Raw genomic sequence first — 24,826 nt, 5'->3', positions numbered from 1 at the left:
GGTCGCTGGCATTGTTCTAACCACTACTATGAGTGAAAAAGCCTTTGAGCAAAATGGTTCAAGCTGACAGGAAGGCAACAGTAACTTAAATAACCATGCATTACAACAGTGGTGTGTAGAGGAGCATCTCTGAACACACAACACGTTGAAGTGGGTGGTCTACAGCAGCAGAAGAACACACTGGGTTCCACTATTGTACCTAATAAATGGCCTCAGTGTATGTCTGTATTTATTTCTTAGAAGGGAAATATGAAGGCAAAAATTTGTCATTTGCAAGGGTAATGGAGGTGGATTAATTGATGTAAAAATTAAGTCATTGTTTTCCTTTAAAGTCAGAACATACTGAAATACAATGGATGTTAACATTGAAACTACACTTATTATTTTAAAAGATGAAAAACTGAGTGATAAGCCAAGACCTATCATGCAGCAAGGATGGAAAGTGTAGATAGGATGAATGAGTACATACATAAAGTTACACTGGAACTTGCAGTCTCCTAGACAAAGGCTTGATATCAGAACTTTGGTACTTCAAAGTTCAAAGTAAAATTATTATCAAAGTAAATATATGTCACCCATATACAACCCTGAGATTCATTTTCTTTCAGGCATACTCAGTAAATCCATTTAACATTATACAATCAATGAAAAACTACATTGAACAGGGCAGATGGACAACCCGCGTGCAAATAACAACAAAATGTGAAAATACAAAAGAAAAATTAAAAATAATAATAAATAAACAAATAATAAATATATAGACCATGAGATGAAGAGTCCTTGAAAGTGAGTCCATAGGCTGTGGGAACAGGGTGAGTGATAGGGCAAGTGAAGTTATTCCCTTTAGTTCAAGAGCCTGATGCTTGAGGGGTAATAACTGTTCCTGAAAGTGTATAAAGATTAATACAGTATTAAGATTGACTGGGCATTCTACAGCATATTCTTGTACTGTAGGGTCTTTCTGTTGTTGCTCTTCTTTCCAGTTGTATCTTTGCCAGATATGGATATTGCCTGAAAACCTCACAGTCCTGAAAGTGTCCATGAAACTAAATGGAAGTTGCAACAAGCTGCTTAGTATAATCCTTCCATTTTTATCTGCTCATCACTCACCAAGTTCCAGAGCAGCAATCAGTCCTAGAGCAACAAGAGCTTCATTCTGCATTATAACATGTTCACTTGTTGCCATGGTGACCAGGTGCTTAACACCACCACTTTGAACAATTGTCTTGACAACATCCTTATAAAGTAAGGAAGATAGAAGAAAATGAAACAGCAGTTAGCATTGAAGAGTACAAAATACAAATATACCAAAATCAAACCATGGCAAGTAGCTTGAAACCTTCGAGTGAAATGCATAACACTTATTGCTTAATCGCTTTTGTTTAATTTTCCAATGACAAGGGCTGTAAGATTCAATCATTTTCTAATAATTCAGAGTATTTTCAACATTTTCACCTGAGTTCTATATTGAATATGCTGCACTTCTCAATCCTCACTGAATTATTTTAATATAGCTACTTCCACATTTGTTCTAGAGAACTATTGATTGAATTTAATATTTCTTTTTCTTGCCGCACTGGTTTTTCTATAGGTTGAGTACCTCTTAACTGAAATGTTTGGGCCAGGAAGGGTTTTGGATTTTGGAATATATAATCAGGTAGCTTAGGACTGTCATCATTTCTTAATGAATTTGTGTGTTACAATCACATATGTACTTTATAGTTTTATATTAATAGTATGTAATAATTTTTACTGTTAATGTATTCAGGGAACCAAAACCAGCAACAGGAGAATACCTGAATCAGCTGTTGAATAACAAACAGCGGCAGGCTTTCAGTCTCCACCTATAGTGCTGTGTTTTGATTAAAAGGTTACAGTACATTGCATTTATATTTTACTTCTTTTGTTTTTGTACCTTAAATAAACCTATCGAAATTGTAGATTAGATTTGATGTTCAATTTTCATCAGTGACAATGTTAGCAAATTCAATGATCAGTAGATGCTTTATTACCACAAATATTTAAAAATTAAATGCTAAGCCTTTTCTTAAATTTCTGCAACTAGCCTGCTGAACATTCACAATTACCTTCAAATTTCAGTTTGTCATGATTTTGCTTGTTTCATGATCACCATACCGTTAAGCAGCATATGTTCACTCAGATGCTGATGTATTCCCTCTTTCAATACACGATCGAGAGCTTCATTTTTCACTTTATACAGTGTTTTTCTATTTTTCATGTGACTTCTGTTCATTACAATCTGTTCTCTTCTTGGAACTGTCTGCGGTGCACTGAGACCCGCGCATCACCTGGGAACCTTCCATATGTGATGTCACGACAGTGCTCAAAATAAAAAATTCAGATTTCGGATAAGGGGTACTCAACCTGTACATACCTTTATCCTCACCACTTGTCCATTCTGATTCAACACTGAACTATTTACTCTGGATAACATTTGGAACCATTCTAATATCTTCAGTGGATTTTTGCATTTACAACTCAACAATGTCATTTATAGAAAGCACTGTTTACTAAAACATACCTTTGATTTGCTGTGCCTAATAAGGGCAGATAATAGCCTGTTTGATTCGCCCATGACACCAGCATGGTCCTTTGCATCACACCATTCTACCAAACGTTCGATCAGTTTAATATTCTTACCCAGCTTTTCAGCTGCTTCAGCTGTAGGGGAATATGCACACAAAAAGAATAGATCAGGCAGAACACAGTTTCAGAAAACCTTTCTTAATGACCAGCAGTTTCTAAACTGTTATTAAGCTGCACTACAGAGAGTCACAGACCAGATATCTCTGCCTAAGCCTGGCACACGCTAACATGGAAACTTGATTTCTTTAACTGCGACGCAGATGCAGTATTTATTTTACTTCATTACTGCTAGCATGATTAGAAAGAAAACAGAAGGCAAGAACATAAAAATCTGGATTTCTATTATCGATAGACAACTGAATCTGATTTACTAAGTGTTAACTCTACTAGCAAACAGAGATGGTTATTTCACCATAACTCAGACTTAACTAATATCATAAAGCTGTCATTACTATCCTTACTATGAAAACCTGCTTTATATAATGATAAACATATTGTGACAGTTCACAAGCATAAAAGAGGATAATGAGCCAAAGGAAGAGAAATTAGTAGGACAACTGCTGTTATGAGCTTTCAATAACAGGTGGTGGCTGACAGCCTTGTTATGGAAAAGGATTCAGACAACAGTTTTGGATGAACCAAATTTCCCTGAGGATAAAAAAATGGCCAGGTGGTTTTGACTGAAAGGAAAATAGTGGCCTGGGCATCAATGATAAGTTTCTTTTTAGTTGGGTACCCACGGTTAATATAAATTCACTTATTCAGGTTCTTTGTGGAAAATTTTATTTTGCATGGACTGTCAAGGATAAATTAGAAATAAAATTTTAGTTGGGTTAAAATCATGTCCAAGGATTCTAAAACATTCTGTAATTTTTGTTCAGTTTTTATATTTAATTATTTAACAATTTTAGAGGTTCCCTGAGAAGAACAAAGAACTTGCAAGGCTTATAATAACTGGGCTTGAAGCTTAACCACACAGATTCAGATTCACTGCTTGCCCGCACACTCCACTAAGTAGCAGCTTATTCTGGAGAATGCCGTGATTTCCTGCAGGGGCAACAGATGAAAATCAGCAGGCACCATGAGGTTTGATTTAAACTTGTTTCCGTTTAATGTAAGCTTTCCATCAGAAATTTGTTAAGAATCCTAAGCAATCTTTCTCCTCTTTATCACAAGGACACATACTACTTGGAGGGAATAGATGGAGTGGACTTGACATTAGTAGGGAAAATTATAGAATCTATTCAGCTGTAACTTGGTACTAGGAAAATAATGATAGCATTTGGCAGAGTCAACATGAATGTCATCTTTCACCCCCATCCCCTAACTGAGGTGTCTGAAACCATGGGTTAGAATTTCAAAAAGAGTCCACCATTCCATGGTACATGGAGCTTAGAAAAATAGAGGGCTATGGGTAACCCTAGGTAATTTCTAAAGTAAGTACATGTTCGGCATAGCATTGTGGGCCAAAGGGCCTGTATTGTGCTGTAGGTTTTCTATGTTTCATTCAGGATAAAGATGAAAAGCAATTTCTTCAGCCAGAGGATAGTGAATCCTTGGAAATCTGTACCTGAGACGGCTGTGGAGTCGATAAGTATTTGAGAAATCAAAACATTTCAATAGGAAAGGAATGATGGATGTGGGTTAGTGCAGGAACATGGCATGGAGGTAAAAGGAGAGACATGATCGTTGAATCTGGCATGAAGGGCTGAGTGGCCTAACCCTTCTTTTGTTTCTCATGTTCTAACATTATTTTATTGCTTTCACATACTCTCTTTATATTGTGAGCAAGGGCATCATCAGACAGGCATTTGCTCTTCCCTGAGAAATCTGTAACTAGCTGCTGACAAGTATGCAGTAACGAGTTTGTCACGTTCCCATTACTCCATGACATATACTGATCTTTTGGTGCCTCCAATTAACTGCTCACAATACAAAAATAATTCCATTGGCAATTTGTGAAGAGGAGATAAAGAGCCTACAAAGGAATACAGATAGGTTACATGTGTAGATAAGTAGTTGGCAGATGGGGTATAATGTGAGAAAATGCAAGGAATTTAGCTTAGATTATGAGAACACTCAGTCCTCTTTTATTGTCATTTAGAAATGCATACATGCATTAAGAAATGATACAATGTTTTTCCGGAGTGATATCGCAGAAAACAGGACAAACCAAAGACTAACACTGACAGGACCACATAATTATAACATATAGTTACAGCACTGCAAAGCAATACAATAACTTGATGAAGAACAAACCATGGGCACAGTAAAAAAAAGTCTCAAAAGTCCGAGTCGATCGATTGCCGAGTCCCCGATAGCAGGCGGCAAAAGGGAGAAACTCCCTGCCATAAACCTCCAGGCACCGTCAACTTGCCGATGCCTTGGAAGCAGCCAACCACAGCCGACACAGAGCCCATCCGTCCGCAAACTTTGAGCCTCCAACCAGCCCTTCCGATACAGCCTCTCGAGCGCCATCCTCTGCCAAGCGTCTTCGACCTAGCCCCGGCCACTGAAACAATCAAAGCCGAGGATTTCGGGGCCTTCTGCTCCGGAGATTCCGGTTACCACACAGTAGCAACCGCAGCGAAGGGAGCATTTCAGAAGTTTTCCAGATGTTCCTCCGTACTCTCACGTCTGTCTCCATCAAATCAGAATTGTGCATGGTCCCCTACTTGACAGATAACAAATATTCATCACTGGAAAGGCCGCGTGCGCTGCCGTTGCGCCGCCATCTTCTCCTCCTTCTTTAAGTAAGATGAGAAAGTGCTGCAGAGATCTGTTGGGGGGGGGGGTGGTTTGCATATAAGAAACAAAGCTAGCATGCAGGTAGAGTGATTAAGGTGGCTAAAGAAAATTTGGCCTCTATTAAAAGGGGTATGAAATATGATAGCTGGGAAATTTTGATGCAACTTTACAAGGCACTGGTAACCACATCTGGAATAAAGCATTTAGTTTTGACCTCAATATTCATATTAAGAAAGTGTTGCACTGGAAACAGGGGAGAGTGGATTCACTGGATTACTGGCATGGGGTGATAGATGCATGAAGAAAGGTTAAGCAGACAGTCTCTGTAACTAATGGATTATGGAAGAATAAGAAGAGCTCTTATTCAAGAATATAACCAAGGGAACATGTTGGATGCTTAGAGGGTTATTCCTCGATAGTTTTCTAAAACAAGGAGGCATTGTTTTAGAATTGGGGATACAGGTGTCCCCCGCTTTTCGAAACCTCGCTGTTATGAAAGACCTACATTAGTTACCTGTTTTCACTAACAGAAGGTGTTTTCATCGTTACAAAAAAAGGCAGCGCACACCCCGAGCAGCCAAGCTCCTCCCCTGTAACTGCATTCTAGCCGGCATTGCTTAAACACGTGCCTGTGAGCAGCTGTTAGCAAGATGAGTTCTAAGGTATCGGAAAAGCCTAAAAGAGCTTGCAAGGGTGTTACACTTAGCGTAAAACTAGACATAATTAAGTGCTTTGATCGTGGTGAATGAAGTAAGGACAAAGTGAGTTTGGCTTGTGGAAGTTGACGAAGATGATGTTGAAGAGATTTTGGGATCATATGGCCAAGAACTGATAGATGAAGAGCTGATGCAATTGGAAGAGGAAAGGATAATAATCCAAACCAAATGCAGTAGCGAACGGACCGAAAGTGAAGTTGACCAGGAACTGAACGTGAAGCAACTGCATGAGATTTTTGCTGCAATGATTGCAGAAAAGTACAACTTTAATTTTGAAAGGGTACGTAGCTTTAAGGCATATTTGCAAGATGGCCTGAGTGCTTACAAAGAACTGTATGATAGAAAAATGTGCGAGGCTAAGCAGTCAAGCATACTGTCGTTTTTCAAGCCTTCCACATCAACCACAGCAGACAACGAACCTCGACCTTCAACATCGAGGCAGGCAGAGATAGAAGAAGATGACCTGCCTGCCTTGATGGAAACAGACGACAATGAGATGACACCCCGGTGTCCCACCACCCCAACCCCTGGGACATGGACCGATATGTTGCTGCAGAGAATGCAGCAGTAGCCGGGACGCACCCAACACATCTTTAAGAAAAAAGTTGAAATAAACAAGCTAATTAATTAGGTGCCGCCCGGCACGTAAATGTCGGCCCAGATCAGAGGTGATTGCCCATTGCGTTGCCTCTGATCTGGGCCGACATTTATGTGCCGGGCGGCAACTAATTAACTAGTTTGTTTATTTTGGCTTTTTTCTTAAAGATGTGCTGGGTGCGTCCTGGCTACCGCTGCATCCCTGCATGCTTTGCAGATCGGTATCAGTTGGCAGCCTGGAGGTTGGAGACCACTACACCATCACAACCTCTGATGACTCAGCCCAACACACCATCATCAGTGTGCTCGGCGTTGTCTTCCCGATTCCGGTAAGTGATACTACACTGTACATGCATTATTTCCACTTTATATAGGCTGTGTATTTTTATGTGTTATTTGGTATGATTTGGCAGCTTCATAGCTTAAAGTTTACTGGAAAGAGTGTTTCTGCCGAAAGCGCTTGCGCCATGTTTCTGCCGAGAGCACTTGTGTGAGATTTTCGCTATGGAGAACAATGCGGCAATGATGGTAGAAAAGATTTCTACTTTATATAGGCTGTATATTTATCATATCATTCCTGCTTTTACTATATGTTACTGTTATTTTAGGTTTTATGTATTATTTGGCATGATTTTGTAGGTTATTTTTTGGGTCTGGGAATGTTCAAAATTTTTTCCCATATTAATAAATGGTAATTGCTTATTCACTTTACGACATTCCGGCTCACGAACCGTTTCATAAGAATGCTCTACCTTCGGATAGCGGGGGGAAACCTGTACCTATTTTAGATGGAAATAAGTATGAACTTCTCCTCAAAGAACATTGTGAATTTTTAGAATTATCTCCCTGACACAGCTGTGGAAGAAAGTCACTATATATTCAAGGCAGAAATTGACAAGACAGTTAAATTATGAAGAGGTCGAGGGGAAATGGGGAGAGTGCAAGGGAGTAGCATCAACTAGCCTGCTCCTGCCCATATCCTAGGAAATTGCTCATATACTAAAAAGCCCTCTGTACTACATAAAGACATATACAATCACTTAAACATGAAGATAATGGCCTTGAAGTTTGTAAACAAGCAAATATTCAGAAATACAGCTTCACCATAAATCAACTATATAGACAACGATACCTTGTGTATCAATTAACATGCGCAACGTTCCAAGTAATTTGAACTGAACTGGTGGCATCTCAGACTTGAGAAACTTCAACACTTCCTCTGCAACTCCTGCAGACAGCATCTTTGCTTTATTTAATACTGAAACAAAAAAGGAATTTAAGTGCTGACTTTCATCTGCTAGACAGTATTAATGGAAAATAAAGACTTAAATTACAGTTTGGAAATTTTGGGTCTTTTTATTCATGCCGTGATACTTCCTTCACAGTTGTCATTTAAACTAGTAGATTTATAAATGTTGCAATATACTTAACCTTCAAGCAGGAAGGCTTGTATAAATTACATCTGATGGAGCCATACTGGAAACTTAAGATACAAAATTGTATTTTTAATTAAATAAAGTATTTTGGATTCTAGGAACCAAACCTTTCAAAGACTTGACAATGGACAAAATATTCCCACTAAGACTACATGCAAGTTATCCATACATGCATATGAAAATTCATTGTGAATGCATAACTGTCTTTAAAAGAGAGCTTGCAGTACCAACTTTCAATCAGAAAGAACCAAAGGTCCCATTCCTATCACAACCCAGAAGCCCCAAAGTGTAGTACTATAATGGCGTAGATCTGGAATCCCTCTTCAAATACTGCCACAACACTAGAAATATTGATGAATAAAAATTTGCTTTGCACAACATCTACCTGCATTCCCTGTCACACAATTTTACCCAAATGTTTTTCCAATCGCCACAATTCCTATGATACCTCCCAATGTGCATCCCCAACGCCGTGCACATTTTAATGCTGCAAACTGTTGAAACACACTGTGCTTTATTTCTTCTGAAGCAATATATACCAAAACCTAGGGCCATTATGTTTCCCTTATAAAACAGCAATGGAAAAAAAAAACTTACCAGGAATAGCCAGATTTCGGAGAGCACTGAGGGCAGCATGCTGTACAGTTACATTCCCCTCGTCTACGTGTCTATTCAATAAATCTAATAACTTCTGCACAATTCCAATTTCCACCATGTGGATACAGTTTCCATCTGTGGATGACAGAACAAGTATGTTATCTGTAAGAAAGATGTGCTGAACCAGCTTCTCCAGGTTGAGTGGTACACTTTTAGGACTGCAGCTTAGCACACTGTATATTCACAAGGTTTAAGCCATTAATATTACGACTACTGAACAGCACAATCGAACAGATCTGCACAAAGATAGAAAATGTTCGTATTTACCTCAGTAACCTTTGCACTGAATTAATCAAGAGGCCAAGGAAGAAATTTTGCTGACTGATTGGGCTTTCTGCCTGCAGAAAATAATGATCTCTGCTGCAGTATTTTCCTACTTCTGCTAATAAATGCAACTGAATATTTAACATTTGCTACAGACAGCTGATAATGAAGTGCTGGAAAGGAAGATGAGAAAGTCCAAGTCAAAGTAATAATTTCCTTAAACTACTGCGATTGTTATAGTGCTGGGCTGACGAAAACACATCTGTTTAGAGGGAAAATTTTCCCCACCAATTAAATATGCAGCAGTAACGATTTGAAAAATAACCCATCATCAACATTCAAGCATGTAATACATGTAAATACACAAACACTAGATGCTTTGCAAAGGAGTTGGTGATGGACAGATGTCAAGTGGAGAGGGAGAGGGCAGGGGAATCCCAAAATGCAGTAGCCCAATGCATGGTGCATGAATTAGCATAGGGACTCAGTCAGTTCCATCATGGGCACTAGCCTACATAGCAATTAGGACATCTTCAGGGAGCAATGACTCAAAAAGGTAGCATCCATCATTAACGAACCCCCATCACCCAGGACATACCCTTTATTCCTTGCTACCATCAGGAAGGAAGTACATACATACACACACACTGTAATTAACAGTTTTTATTACATATTGCAATGTACTGCTGCCTCAAAACAACAATTTTCACAACATATGCCAGAGATATTAAACCTTATTTTGAATGTGATAACCTTTGGAAGTCATTTCAATGAATTCCAGCAGTCGGAATAAAGGCTACAACACAAACAGTGCAGAGAATGCATAGCTTTAGAAAGCTGAGGCCCCAAACTAAATACAAAATTGGAGTAGAATGTTGAAGAATGATGTAAAACTATGGTGGTGACAGAAGACAGACAAGAATTCAATGTTTAGTGCTGTGGGAGATAAATAATGAAGGGATCAACAAGGTTGCAAATAATGCAAGGGGAATTTATGACAGAATTGGAGGTGGTGATTTCAACAGTATCTCAAAACAAAATCAAAAATTGGCTACAACTTTGTAATAAGTCAGTGAAAATGCTTTCATTTCTCCTATAATTATCAGCAACAGTGGTACCACCTATGGGCCTTTCCATCAAGGTAAGTGGAGAGAATTTGATGAGTATTAGATCATTTTTTTTTTAAATTAAGTTTCAAACGTTTTAGATTCAAAAACACAGTTTATATTTTTTCTAGCAAAACTTTTAATTTGCACATTTCCTGTAAGAGTTTCAGTTCTAGTTACATCCAGGGTTGGGCAAACATTAGCGAGCAAAATTTTGTTCCGTTTGATTTATGTGTGGGATGCAGTGCCCATCACACAAGACCCCTCTTGCATCTCACTGTGCAGGGCCTTGTTCTACTTGATTCAGCTGGATCTGTAGCAGGTGTTGCTGCAATTTGGATTGCACAAGATTTATTTACTAGTTTATTTGGGTGTAAATAGTATAAGCAGCTTGCTACTGACTGCAACTTCTAGACCATTGCAATGAATAGATTTATTGATTTTTGATGCAATGATGCATAAGCAGAAATTGTCAAAATACAGATCTTCAAGGGCCTTTTTTAATATATCTTTTGTTGTTATTCACCAATGGAAGTAAAAAGACGTCATTATGTACGATGCCTTCCATAATGTAAGGTTGTCACAATTTTTATAAACTAATGGAGCACTTTTGCAAGTAAAATAGCTGCAACAGATACATGGCAAAAAAATTGCAACATTAACTTTAAAATCAACTCTGTGAATAGTAACTATTTTTACTGAATTAGGGATGTTGAATGAAGGATGGCTATTGATCAGGATACTCAGGATAAACCCTTCACACCCCCTCCCCCCGCCGCTGCATTTCTTCAAAAAGTGCCGGGGACCTTGTGCATCCAAAGTTGGCAAAGTGGGATTTCAAATAGCATAATTTACAAGACTATGCTGGTTGAGGGGAAAAAAAAACTGCAACAAGTCTCTTATTACTCACGATGATATAGACTTCTCCCCCAATCTGAATTTTATTCTCAAAGCCATGGCCTAGAAATTTACTGTTAATTCTTCACTGTCAGCAACAATTATTGTGCAACTAGCATAAAAGTTTAATTTAATTGGTAGCAACTCAATGGTTGTGCACTCATTGACAGGATTGAAGACTGATTATCTTTGCATTTTTCTGACATGATAGATGGCCCTGAGGAATTAGTATGGTAGTGCACAATGTTTTCTGTAAAGAATGGTTTGGTCTAGCCTGAACTCACTGCTTCCTTTTCTGCATTTCCTGTTGTAGGCAATTGGTCCTCAAAGCACCTTAATTGATCTTGGTCAGTTCAGTTTTCCAAAAATGCACACAATATCCATAATTGTTTGACAATCAGTTAAGCTACAACCCAAGTCTTCCTCGCAGTCAGAACTGTCATAAGAATTTAAGTGACTTAGACAAAAATGTTAAAAATATTCAAACAGATAAAAATTGAAAATACTTGAGACAATATAAAGGTTACGATAAAAATTGTATATCATCTGAAACTTCTCAATCTCCATTGAAATGGATGAAGTCACTTAACCTGTTTAAAATTGAACTGTCTAAAGGTTTACTGCCCAAGTTTCCTTGCATTATTGCTGTGACATTGTAGGAGGCTAGCATTCTATAACTGGACTATGGTGCCCAAAATCAGTGTCCATGCAAAATGACAGTGGTAAAGACCTCCAAGAAATTTGTGATTTACATATTCTGAAGTGTTTAGAATTGTCAATCTGGCCTTGCAGAAATGTCATGCACCTCATACTTAGTGGGTCATAAAATTACATGAAACCATGTAAACTGGCTATTATATCTAAGGACACAAATAAAGGGAGTCTAAAGATGGGTTAGCTTGGTCAGCTATTCAGCAAGCTCAAGGCTGATCCTGTACTTAAAGAATATTTACCTGCCAGATCTTACAACGATCCTGTAAGTGACCAAATTATCTATAAATTTCAGCCTCAATATGCAGAGTGAGATAATTGTCACAGCCCTCCAGAACAGAAAATTCCAAAGATTTACAGCACTCTTAAAAATTAAATCTCTTCTATTTTGTCTGAACCACAGCTGCCACACATCAAAAACAACTCAGTGGGATCAGAAGGACGAGAAATGAACAATAAAAAGCAAATTGCTTTTTTTGTTCTTCGTGGAGACCTGGCTGACGGAGGAGATACTGGACCATGCTATCGAACCCTCTGGGTTCTCCCCGTTCCAGGCGGACAGGTCAAAAACCTCTCTGGGAAGAGTAATGGAGGAGGGATATGCTTCATGGTCAACAATGCTTGGTGCAACCCCCGGAACGTGCATGCCTTCAAATCCTTTTGTTCCCCAGACCTGGAATACTTGGTGCTGCTGTGCAGACCCTACTGGCTGCCTAGGGAGTTCACGGCTCTTATTGTCGCAGCAGGGTACATTCCGCCGCAGGCCGATACTGACCTGGCTCTCCAGGAACCTTCAACACACTGGAGACTGCACACCCAGAGGCTGCCTTCATCGTTGCCGGTGACTTTAATTGAACGTCGCTGACTAAAGTCTCTCTGCAGTTTTGTCAGCACATCCAGGTGAGCACTTGTGGAGATAGCACACTTGACCACTGCCACTCTCCCTTCCACGCCGCTTACAAAGCTCACCTTCGCCCAGCTCTTGGAAAATCAGATCATTCTTCAATCCTGCTTTTGCTGACGTACAGGCAGAAGCTGAAACAAGAGGCGGCCATAGTTAAAACCATTCACTGCTGGTCCGACCAATCAGCCTCCATGTTGCAAGACTGCTTCGATGATGGCGACTGGAATGTCTTCCACGATGAGGATGTCTACGAGTTTACAGATGGAGTCACATGCTTCATCCGGAAGTGCATTGACGATATCGTCCCCCAGAAGTCGGTCAGGGTCTTCCTGAACCAGAAACCCCGGATCAATAGTTCCGTGCGAGCAGCACTTACCGTGCGACATAGAGCTTACGTTGCCAGCAATCAGCAGGAGCTCAAGAAAAGCAGCTATGATCTGCGCAAAGCTATCAATGCTGTGAAACAACACAGGGACAAGATTGAGTCAAGATTCACTATGAAATGCACACGTAACTTGTGGTGAGGGTTGTATACCATCGCAGACTTCAAAGCCAAACATAGTGGTGCCACCAACATCACAGCCTCTCTACCAGATGAGCTCAATCACTTTTACGCTCGGTTTGATATGGCTAACTCTAAGCCTCCAAGGAAAGCCACCGCTACAACCTGCAACCTGGTCATCTCCGAGGCTGAGGTATGCAGATGTTTCCATTGATTGGACAGTCACAAGACTGTGGGACTGGACGGCATCCCACAGCGTGTACTCATGATGAGCGCAGCACAACTGGCAGGTATGTTCACAGACATCTTAAATCTCTCCCTCTCTCAGTGTAGAGGGCCCTCCTGCTTCAAATCATCCACCATTGTCCCTGCACCAAAAAAGACCCAGGTAACGTGTGAACAACTGGCGTCCTGTCGCAGTCACCTCAATAATAAGCAAATGCTTTGAGAGGCTGGTTGAGGACTAGATCTACAGCATGCTACCACCCAGACTGGACCCCCTACAATTTGCCTATCGACACAACTGATCGACAGACGACACAATAGTCACTGCTCTACATACCGTCCTTACACATCTGGAGACGAAGGGTGCTTATGTGAGAATGCTGTTCCTAGACTACAGCACCATAGACTAGACTACAGAACACCATAATTCCCTCCGGTCTCAACAGGAAGCTCAGCAACCTTGGCCTTGTGCAGCTAGATCCTGGACTTAGAAACAGAGAAATATAGAAAACCCACAGCGCAATACAGGCCCTTCGGCCCACAAAGTTGTGTTGAAAATGTCCCTACTTTAGAAAATACTAGGGTTACCCATTGCCCTCTATTTTTCTAAGCCCCATGTACCTATCCAAAAGTCTCTTAAAAGACCCTATCATATCCGCCTCCACCACCATTGCCAGCAGCCTATTCCATGCACTCACCACTCTATGTGTAAAAAACTTACCCCTGACATCTCCTCTGTACCTACTCCCAAGCACCTTAAACCTGTGTCCTCTTGTGGCAGCCATTTCATCCCTGGAAAAAAGCCCCTGACTATTCACATGATCAACGCCTCTCCTCATCTTATACACCTCTATTAGGTCACCTCTCATCCTCCGTCGCTCCAAGGAGAAAAGGCCGAGTTCACTCAATCTGTTTTCATAAGGCATGCTCCCCAATCCAGGCAACATCCTTGTAGATCGCCTCTGCACCCTTCCTATGGTTTCCACATCCTTCCTGTAGTGAGGTGACACAGTATTCCAAGTGGGGTCTGACCAGGGTCCAATATAGCTGCAACATTACCTCTCGGCTCCTAAATTCAATTCCATGATTGATGAAGGCCAATACACCATATGCCTTCTTAACCACGGAGTCAACCTGCGCAGCTGCTTTGAGTGTCCTATGGACTCGGACCCCAAGATCCCTCTGATCCTCCACACTGCCAAGAGTCTTACCATTAATACTATATCCTGCCACCATATTTGACCTACCAAAATGAACCACTTCACACTTATTTGGGTTGAACTCCATCTGCCACTTCCCAGCCCAGTTTTGCATCCTATCAATATCTCGCCATAACCTCTGACAGCCTTCCACACTATCCACAACACCTCCAACCTTTGTGTCATCAGCAATCTTACTAACCCATCCCTCCACTTCCTCATCCAGATCATTTATAAAAATCACAAAGAGTAAGGGTCCCAGAACAGATCCCTGAGGCACACCACTGGTCACCAACCTCCATGCAGAATATAACCCGTCTACAACCACTCTTTGCCTTCTGTGGACAAGCCAGTACTGGATCCACAAAGCATTGTCTCCTTGGATCCCATGCTTCCTTACATTCTCAATAAGCCTTTCATGGGGTACCTTATCAAATGCCTTGCTGAAATCCATATACACTACATCTACTGCTCTTCCTTTATCAATGTGTTTCGTCACATCCTCAAAAAATTCAATCAGGCTAGTAAGGCACGACCTGCCCTTGACAAAGCCATGCTGACTATTCCTAATCATATTATACCTCTCCAAATGTTCATAAATCCTGCCTATCAGGATCTTCTCTATCAACTTACCAGCCACTGAAGTAAGACTCACTGGTCTATAATTTCCTGGGCTATCTCTACTTCCTTTCTTGAATAAGGGAACAACATCCACAACCCTCCAATCCTCCGGAACCTCTCCTGTCCCCATTGATAATACAAAGATCATTGCCAGAGGCTCAGCAATCTCCTCCCTTGCCTCCCACAGTAGCCTGGGGTACATCTCATCTGGTCCCGGTGAGTTATCCAACTTGATGCTTTCCAAAAGCTCCAGCACATCCTCTTTCTTAATATATACATGCTCAAGCTTTTCAGTCTGCTGCAAGTCATCACTATAATCACCAAGATCCTTTTCCATAGTGAATACTGAAGTATTCATTAAGCACCTCTGCTATTTCCTCCGGTTCCATACACATTTTCCCGCTGTTACACTTGATAGGTCCTATTCTTCCACGTTTTATTCTCTTGCTCTTCACATACTTGTAGAATGCCTTGGGGTTTTCCTTAATCCTGCCCACCAAGGCCTTCTCATGGCCCCTTCTGGATCTCTTAATTTCCTTCTTAAGCTCCTTCCTGTTAGCCTTATAATCTTCTAGATATCTAACATTCCCTAGCTCTCTGAACCTTTCGTAAGCTTTTCTTTTCTTCTTGACTAGATTTACTACAACCTTTGTACACCACTGTTCCTGTACCCTACCATAACTTCCCTGTCTCATTGGAATGTACCTATGCAGAACTCCACGCAAATACCCCTGAACGTTTGCTACATTTCTTCCGTACCTTTCCCTGAGAACATCTGTTCCCAATTTAAGCTTCCAAGTTCCTGCCCGATAGCCTCATAATTCCCCTTACTCCAATTAAACACTTTTCTAACTTGTCTGTTCCTATCTCTCTCCAATGCTATTGTAAAGGAGATAGAATTATGATCACTATCTCCAAAATGCTCTCCCACTGAGTATCTGACACCTGACCAGGTTCATTTCCCAATACCAAATCAAGTACAGTCTCTCCTCTTGAGGTTTATCTACATATTGTGTCAAGAAACCTTCCTGAACACACCTAACAAACTCCACCCCATCTAAACCCCTTGCTCTAGGGAGATGCCAATCACTATTTGGGAAATTAAAATCTTCCACCACGACAACTCTGTTATTATTACACCTTTTCAGGATCTGTTTCCCGATCTGCTCCTCGATATCCCTGTTACTATTGGGCGGCCTATAAAAAACACCCAGTTGAGTTATTGACCCTTTTCTGTTCCTAACCTCCACCCAAAGAGTCTCCGTAGACAATCCCTCCATGATATCCGCCTTTTCTGCAGCCGTGACACTATCTCTGATCGACAGTGCCGTGCCCCCACCTCTTTTGCCTCCCTCCCTGTCCTTTCTGAAACATCTAAAACCTAGCACTTGAAGTAACCATTCCTGTCCCTGAGCCATTCAGGTCTCTGTAATGGCCACCACACCATACCTCCAAGTACTGATCCACGCTCTAAGCTCATCCGCTTTGTTCACAATACTCCTTGCGTTAAAATAGACACATCTCAAACCGTCGGTCTGAGCGCGTCCCTTCTCTATCACCTGCCTATTCTCCCTCACAAGCTTTCTCTATTTGTGAGCCAACTGCCTCTTCCCCAGTCTCTTCAGTTCCGTTCCCACCCCCCCCCAACAATTCTAGTTTAAACTCTCCCCAGTAGCCTTAGCAAACCTCCCCGCCAGGATATTGGTCCCCCTGGGATTCAAGTGCAACCTGTTCTTTTTGTACAAGTCAACAGGTCACACCTGCCCCAAAAGAGGTCCCAATGATCCAGAAATCTGAATCCCTGCCCCCTGCTCCAATCCCTCAGCCACACTTTTATCCTCCACCTTATTCTATTCCTATACTCACTGTCACGTGGCACAGGCAGTAATCCCAAGATTACTACCTTTGCGGTCCTGCTTCTCGACTTCCTTCCTAACTCCCTGTAGTCTGTTTTCAGGACCTCTTCCCTTTTCCTATTTATGTCATTGGTATCAATATGTACCACGACCTCTGTCTGTTCTCCCTCCCACTGCAGGATATCTTGGATGCGATCTGAAACATCCCGGACCTTGGCACCTGGGAGGCAAACTACCATCCGAATTTCTTTACTGCATCCACAGAATCGCCTGTCTGACCTCCGAACTATAGACTTCCCTATCACTACTGCCTTTCTCTTCCTTTTCCTACCCCTTCTGAGCCACAGAGCCGGACTCTGTGCCAGAGGCACGACCACTGTTGCTTCCAGGTAGGCTGTCCCCCCCCCCCCCCACCCCCCTGAACAACATTCAAACAGGAGTACTTATTGTTCAGGGGGACAGCCACAGGGGTACTCTCTAGCACCTGACTCTTCCCCTTCCCTCTCCTGACTGTTACCCACTTGTCTGTTTCCCGTGGCCCCAGAGTGACCACTTGCCTATAACTCCTATCGCCTCCTCACTCTCCCTGACTAGATCGCCAGCAGGTGGTAAGAGTGGGCTCCCTCACCTCCACTCCTCTGACTCTCAACATAGGAGCCCCTTAGGGGTGTGTACTAAGTTCCCTCCTTTACTTCCTGTATACCACTGACTGTGTCACCACTCACAGCTCTAATCTGCTAATTAAATTTGCTGACGACACTACATTGATTGGCCTAATCTCAAACAATAATGAGGTTGCCTACAAGGAAGAAGTCATCTCTCTGACACAGTGGTGTCAAGGAAAAAAACTCTCCCTCAATGTCGCAAAAACAAAGGAGCTGGTTGTGGATCACAGAAGGAATGGAAATGGGCTAACCCCTATTGACATCAATGGATCTGGGGTTGAGAGGGTAAACAGCTTTAAGTTTCTTGGCATCCACATCACCAAGGACCTCATATGGTCTGTACACACCAGCTGTGTGGTGAAAAAGGTACAACAGCTCCTCTTTCGCCTCAACGGTAGAGGAAGTATGGTATGGGCCCCCAAATCCTAAGAACTTTCTACAGGGGCACAATTGAGAACATCCTGACTAGCTGCATAACTGCCTGGTATGGGAACTGTACCCCGCCAAATCACAGGTTTCTGCAGAGTGTGGTCCAGACACCCCAGTGCATCTGTAGTTGTCCTAAATCATGGGAAGTTCACATTTACAAAGACAGGTGTGAAAAAAAGGGCCCGAACGACCATTGGGGACCCAAGTCACACCAACCACGATCTATTCCAGCTGCTACCACCCAGGAAACGGTACCACAGCATAGGAGCCAGGACCAACAGGCTCCAGGACAGCTTCTTCCACTTGGCCATCAGACTGATTAACTCACACTGATTTGAGTGTATTTCTATGTTACACTGACTGTTCCATTTATTATAAATTACTATGATTGCACATTGCACATTTATACTGAGACGTAACGTAAATATTTTTACTCCTCATGCCTGTGAAGGATGTAAGAAATAAAGTCAATTCAATTCAATACAGCTAGGAAAGAATAGGAAGGCACAGTTGATTAAAGTTGAAAAATGGCTTAAAGTTTAATACTAATTTTATTAGAGAAACCATAGAAACTACAGCACAGAAACAGGCCCTTTGGCCCTTCTTGGCTGTGCCGAACTATTTTCTGCCTAGTCCCACTGACCTGCACACGGACCATATCCCTCCATACACCTCCCATCCATGTATCTGTCCAATTTATTCTTAAATGTTAAAAAAGAACCCGCATTTACCACCTCGTCTGGCAGCTCATTCCATACTCCCACCACTCTCTGTGTGAAGAAGCCCCCCCCAATGTTCCCTTTAAACTTCCCCCCCTCACCCTTAACCCATGCCCTCTGGTTTTTTTCTCCCCTTGTCTCAGTGGAAAAAGCCTACTTGCATTCACTCTATCTATACCCATCATAATTTTATATACCCCTATCAAATCTCCCCTCATTCTTCTATGCTCCAGGGAATAAAGTCCTAACCTATTCAACCTTTCTCTGTAACTGAGTTTCTCAAGTCCCGCCAACATCCTTGTAAACCTTCTCTGCACTCTTTCAACCTTACTTATATCCTTCCTGTAATTTGGTGACCAAAACTGAACACAATACTCCAGATTTGGCTGCACCAATGCCTTATATAACCTCATCATAACATTCCAGCTCTTATACTCAATACTTTGATTAATAACGGCCAATGTACCAAAAGCTCTCTTTATGACCCTACCTACCTGTGACGACGCTTTTAGGGAATTTTGTATCTGTATTCTCAGATCCCTCTGTTCCACTGCACTCCTCAGTGCCTTACCATTAACCCTGTATGTTCTACCTTGGTTTGTCCTTCCAACATGCAATACCTCACACTTGTCAGTATTAAACTCCATCTGCCATTTTTCAGCCCATTTTTCCAGCTGGTCCAAGTCCCTCTGCAGGCTCTGAAAACCTTCCTCACTGTCTACTACACCTCCAATCTTTGTATCATCAGCAAACTTGCTGATCCAATTTACCACATTATCATCCAGATCATTGATATAGATGACAAATAACAATGGACCCATCACTGATCCCTGTGGCACACCACTAGTCACAGGCCTCCACTCAGAGAAGCAATTCTCTACCACCACTCTCTGGCTTCTTCCATCGAGCCAATGTCTAATCCAATTTACCACCTCTCCATGTATACCTAGCGACTGAATTTTCCTAACTAACCTCCCATGCGGGACCTTGTCAAAGGCCTTACTGAAGTCCATGTAGACAATATCCACTGCCTTCCCTTCATCCACTTTCCTGGTAACCTCCTCCAAAAACTCCAACAGATTGGTCAAACATGACCTACCACGCACAAAGCCATGTTGACTCTCCCTAATAAGCCCCTGTCTATCCAAATGCTTGTAGATTCTGTCTCTTAGTACTCCCTCCAATAACTTACCTACTACTGACGTTAAACTCACCGGCCTATAATTTCCCGGATTACTTTTTGATCCTTTTTTAAACAATGGAACAACATGAGCCACTCTCCAATCCTCCGGCACTTCACCCGTAGACAGCGACATTTTAAATATTTCTGCCAGGGCCCCCGCAATTTCAACACTAATCTCCTTCAAGGTCCGAGGGAACACTCTGTCAGGTCCCGGGGATTTATCCACTTTAATTTTCCTCAAGACAGCAAGCACCTTCTCCTTTTCAATCTGTATAGTTTCCATGGTCTCACTACTTGATTCCCTCAATTCCATAGACTTCATGCCAGCTTCCTTAGTAAATACAGACGCAAAAAACCTACTTAAGATCTCCCCCATTTCCTTTGGTTCCGCACAAAGCCGACCACTCTGATCTTCAAGAGGACCAATTTTATCCCTTACAATCCTTTTGCTCTTAATATACTTGTAAAAGCTCTTTGGATTCTCCTTCACTTTGACTGCCAAGGCAACCTCATGTCTTCTTTTAGCCCTCCTGATTTCTTTCTTAAGTATTTTCTTGCACTTCTTATACTCCTCAAGCACCTGATTTACCCCCTGTTTCCTATACATTTCATACAATTCCCTCTTCTTCTTTATCAGAGTTGCAATATCCCTTGAGAACCAAGGTTCCTTATTCCTATTCAATTTGCCTTTAATCCTGACAGGAACATACAAACTCTGCACTCTCAAAATTTCCCCTTTGAAGGCTTCCCACCTACCAATCACATCTTTGCCAGAGAACAACCTGTCCCAATCCACGCTTTTTAGATCCTTTCTCATTTCTTCAAATTTGGCCTTCTTCCAGTTCAAACCTCAACCCTAGGACCAGATCTATCCTTGTCCATGATCAAATTGAAACTAATGGTGTTATGATCACTGGAACCAAAGTGCTCCCCTACACAGACTTCCGTCACTTGCCCTAATTCGTTTCCTAACAGGAGATCCAATATTGCATCCCCTCTAGTTGGTCCCTCTATATATTGATTTAGAAAACTTTCCTGAACACATTTTACAAACTCTAAACCATCTAGACCCCTAACAGTATGGGAGTCCCAATCAATGTATGGAAAATTAAAGAGCTCACCATTTCGTGCAAAGTTTGCAATAGCCAGTGCTCCTGCAAGTTGCAGCTGATGGTTATTTGAAGGAAGCCAGGACAGCACTTTTTGAAAGACACTGCCTTTACCCGTATCGAACAACTTCTGCATAGATTCATCTACAAGACAGAAGAAACTTCAATAGCTATTAATCTATCCTCCAATTTATGCATTTTGATTCAATATCCTTTAATATCAAACAACGGGAATTCTGCAGATGCTGGAAATTCAAGCAACACACATCAAAGTTGCTGGTGAACGCAGCAGGCCGGGCAGCATCTCTAGGAAGAGGTACAGTCGACGTTTCAGGCCGAGGGTCTCTTCCTGGAGATGCTGCCTGGCCTGCTGCATTCACCAGCAATTTTGATCCTTTAACATCGCTGTCTTTGAACAATATCAGTGATCATTTTCAATCAACCTAGTTTCAAATTGAGTGTTCATTTCAGATTTACATTACTACTTCTGAATAAATTCTTCCAGATGATAGTCATTCCACTATACTTTTAAAAGATGATTATCACTTTTTATTATTTAGCATTTTTAAACATTTATATATTGGTAGGTTATTTTATTTATTCTTATGACCACAGAATACAAGAAATCAAGTTCTAGTTCAAATATTGACAGGTAATGGTTTTGGAGCAGGTGGAAGGAATTGGAGGAAAAAATCCATATTGCCACAAAAGGTCAAAATTTAAATATACCGCATCAGTATAGTGTGTAATTTGGACAATTTCATCACCATTTATATTGCAACTGCTTTTGACTGTTTCTAGATTAAATTTTCATCACTAGACTCCACTTCTCCTTTCCTCTTCCCAGGAATGCCTTACGCAATTGAATAAATAAAATATTTGAGGCAAACAAATGATCAGATATGGGCAATAAGTTCTTAATGATCAATTTAGTCTTTTTATTTTGTATATCTGCTGAAAAATATTAAAATAAATTCCTATTTTTGACCTGAAATGCTACTGCTGAATAGAGTAAAAAATCCAAATTACAGAAATTACAATCTGGATCATTATCAGACCAGCAACATTCTATTTTTTCTATAACAGTGCATGAAGAAAACAGGCCACATGTATAGTGCATCAAACAAGAAAACTGATCAAATATTTTAATACATAGCCCTGTGCACAGATGAATGCTACCTTTTGTCAAATTACAGATAGCAGAAATGACAACATATTTTACCAGTGAATAATTTACTTTGCATTTCAGGAGTTTTACAGTTTGGTAGTACTCCCTACAGTGCCTTCTCAAAAAGTAACGGAAGTCAAAAACATCCATATATTTAGCCTACCTTATTTAATTCTTAGATATTTCCAAAACAAAATGAGAAAATACTAATGATTTGCTCTTCAATTTGAAGGATAATCAGTACTTTCTCTCTTGCCCCACATTTTAAACTTAAGAATGCAACATTTATTTATGACCACAACATTGGAGCAGAATTAGGCTATTTGGACCATTGAGTCTACTCTTCATTCTAACAAGAGTATCAGTTTATTACTACGGTTAGTATAACGCCATTACATGCAGCAACCCAAGATTAATTCTGCTGCTGCCAGTAAGGAGTCTGTATGTTCTCCCTGTGACTGCATGGGTTTTCTATGTGAATTCCAGTTTCCTCCCACATACTAAAGACATACAGGTCGGTCATATCAGTGGAATTGGGCAGCACAGGTTCGTTGGTTTGGAAGGGTTTTGTTACTTTGCTGTATCTTTAAATTTAAAACAAAACAAATTGCGCTATGCTGACTACAATTGTTGAAAACTGATGTATCAAACTCACCACCCAAAAGCAGCAATACCATAAGATCAGAAGCTGTTTTAAGCTCAGAGATATCATCTTCTTTATTGCTATCTACCATCTCTTCGACAAGCTCCAGCAGACAGTCCACTAATCCAGCATCAACCAGTTGTAGCTTGATGACATCTGAAACAAAAGGAAATGCATGTTTTGCTATTGTCTTAGGTCAAAGTCATTTCAAATTTCATTTGATACTTTTTAGACTCTCCATTCTTGGACCACAAAGCCATCTTCATTTAAGGATCTGAACAACAAAAGACAAACAAATATTGATACCAAAAAAACCCCAACCTCCATTAAGCTAGGAACCTGCTGTCTTTAAGATTCAATCACTGGATCAAAGCAAGTGTTGGTAGCAATGCCAACAAACAACTGCATGTGCTAATTTCTATATCCTCAAAAATCAGGATTCAGTTTCTCTTCTCATGCCCAACCTACTAGCCACATGAAAAACACGCCTTAATGCAAACAGAATTTTATTGTAAAAAGCCTAATAAATGAATGCCTTGAATTTACAAATTTAGACAAAGCAGGAAGTTAAGAGACTCAAAATAACTTAAGATGTGAGAACTTTATTTCAGTTAAATGGCCAACATTGAAAATTCCCTCCAATGCACTAGCCACATATTTCAATTTTCTGATTATGTTGAAACTTTAATTTTACAAAATTTAAATAATTGGATAGATCTATGAGCTGGAGAAACTTCTTGGTCTTCAACATGTACCAGATTGTCAATGTAAAGCATGTAATTTTATGATTTTCTTCCAGATGTTATAAACAGTGATTGATCTTGAATGAGGCTTAATGTATATCTTTTATTATGACTCCTTCAATCATAAGATCTCATCTGTCATCACTTCCACTTAAACCCATTACTCAAACTCAACTTTTTCTACATTTCCTGATTACTTGACACATAGCATTTCCATTGAAAGTCAGTGACAAGACTTATGAAACCATGACCACAACACATCTGTAACAATTGTGCCATATAAATAACATCTCTTAAAAAGTACGAGTTGATATTTCTTACAAAAAAAAGTTCAGATAATGTGCGACATTTAATGTCACCTTTGTCAAATAAAATCAGTAGGCTTTACTACAACTGAATTCATTTATGATGGAATAAAGGAACCATAAGATAGGCCATTTCACATATTAAATGTAATCTATTCAAAAAGATTAAGTCCACAACTGCAGCAGCTGTTTTTAAGATGTTCTGTCGTATTTCACCTCCAGCAATGCAGCTTGAAGTATGGCTTTCTTAATACTAATATTAATTTTTTCACTAATCTCAGCCCATTTTCATCCTCCTCAATTTTAAAGTAATATACTTTTGATTCCTTCAATGGAATAGAATTCTCATACATCCCTGAACCCTCCACAGAACTCATCTATGCTAAAAAGATTAACTTTGTATGTTCTTCTCTGTATAGCTCACCCCTCTGACACTAGCAATCAGCTGTGTCATGCCTGACTGCTGCCCACATTCAGCGAATGTGTTGGAAATTAATAAGACAAAAAAACTATTTAAGTGATTTCCACTTCCCAGCACTTGACCCAGAGTCTTTAAGTTTTATGTCTTCAGGTGTTCATTTGGGTACAATTTGAATGTGATGAGTTTCCATTTCCACCATTCTCAGGCAAAGTGTTTTAAACCCCTATTACTATGTAAAAATTTTTCCCTTTTCAATTTTCCTCTAATCTTGCTGCCAATTAAATCTGTCCCTTAATTGTCAGTTTTTGCAGTGAAATAATCCTTTGCTGTTCCGTTTGTCCCGGTTTCTCAAAATTTTCAAGTCTTCAAAATCTTCAAGTCTTTATTCCAAAGGG

General features: G+C 40.6%; 1 protein-coding gene across 2 annotated transcripts in view; it reads right to left on the bottom strand.

Moving 5' to 3' along the window:
- Positions 1 to 24,826, bottom strand: part of rap1gds1 (RAP1, GTP-GDP dissociation stimulator 1) — a 90,852-nt gene that overhangs the window by 6,714 nt on the left and 59,312 nt on the right. For both annotated transcript variants that reach the window (XM_072256462.1, XM_072256461.1), the window contains 6 exons: positions 22,975 to 23,118; positions 21,164 to 21,295; positions 8,702 to 8,836; positions 7,801 to 7,926; positions 2,543 to 2,682; positions 1,111 to 1,237 (listed from right to left, as the gene is read on the bottom strand). In XM_072256462.1, the coding sequence (XP_072112563.1) occupies positions 1,111 to 1,237; positions 2,543 to 2,682; positions 7,801 to 7,926; positions 8,702 to 8,836; positions 21,164 to 21,295; positions 22,975 to 23,118 (804 nt within the window). The remainder of the gene's footprint in view (positions 1 to 1,110; positions 1,238 to 2,542; positions 2,683 to 7,800; positions 7,927 to 8,701; positions 8,837 to 21,163; positions 21,296 to 22,974; positions 23,119 to 24,826) is intronic.

Source organism: Mobula birostris, chromosome 4 (assembly GCF_030028105.1).
Source record: "Mobula birostris isolate sMobBir1 chromosome 4, sMobBir1.hap1, whole genome shotgun sequence".
NCBI classification, from domain to species: domain Eukaryota; kingdom Metazoa; phylum Chordata; class Chondrichthyes; order Myliobatiformes; family Myliobatidae; genus Mobula; species Mobula birostris.
This window is presented reverse-complemented; position numbering and strand designations above follow the sequence as displayed.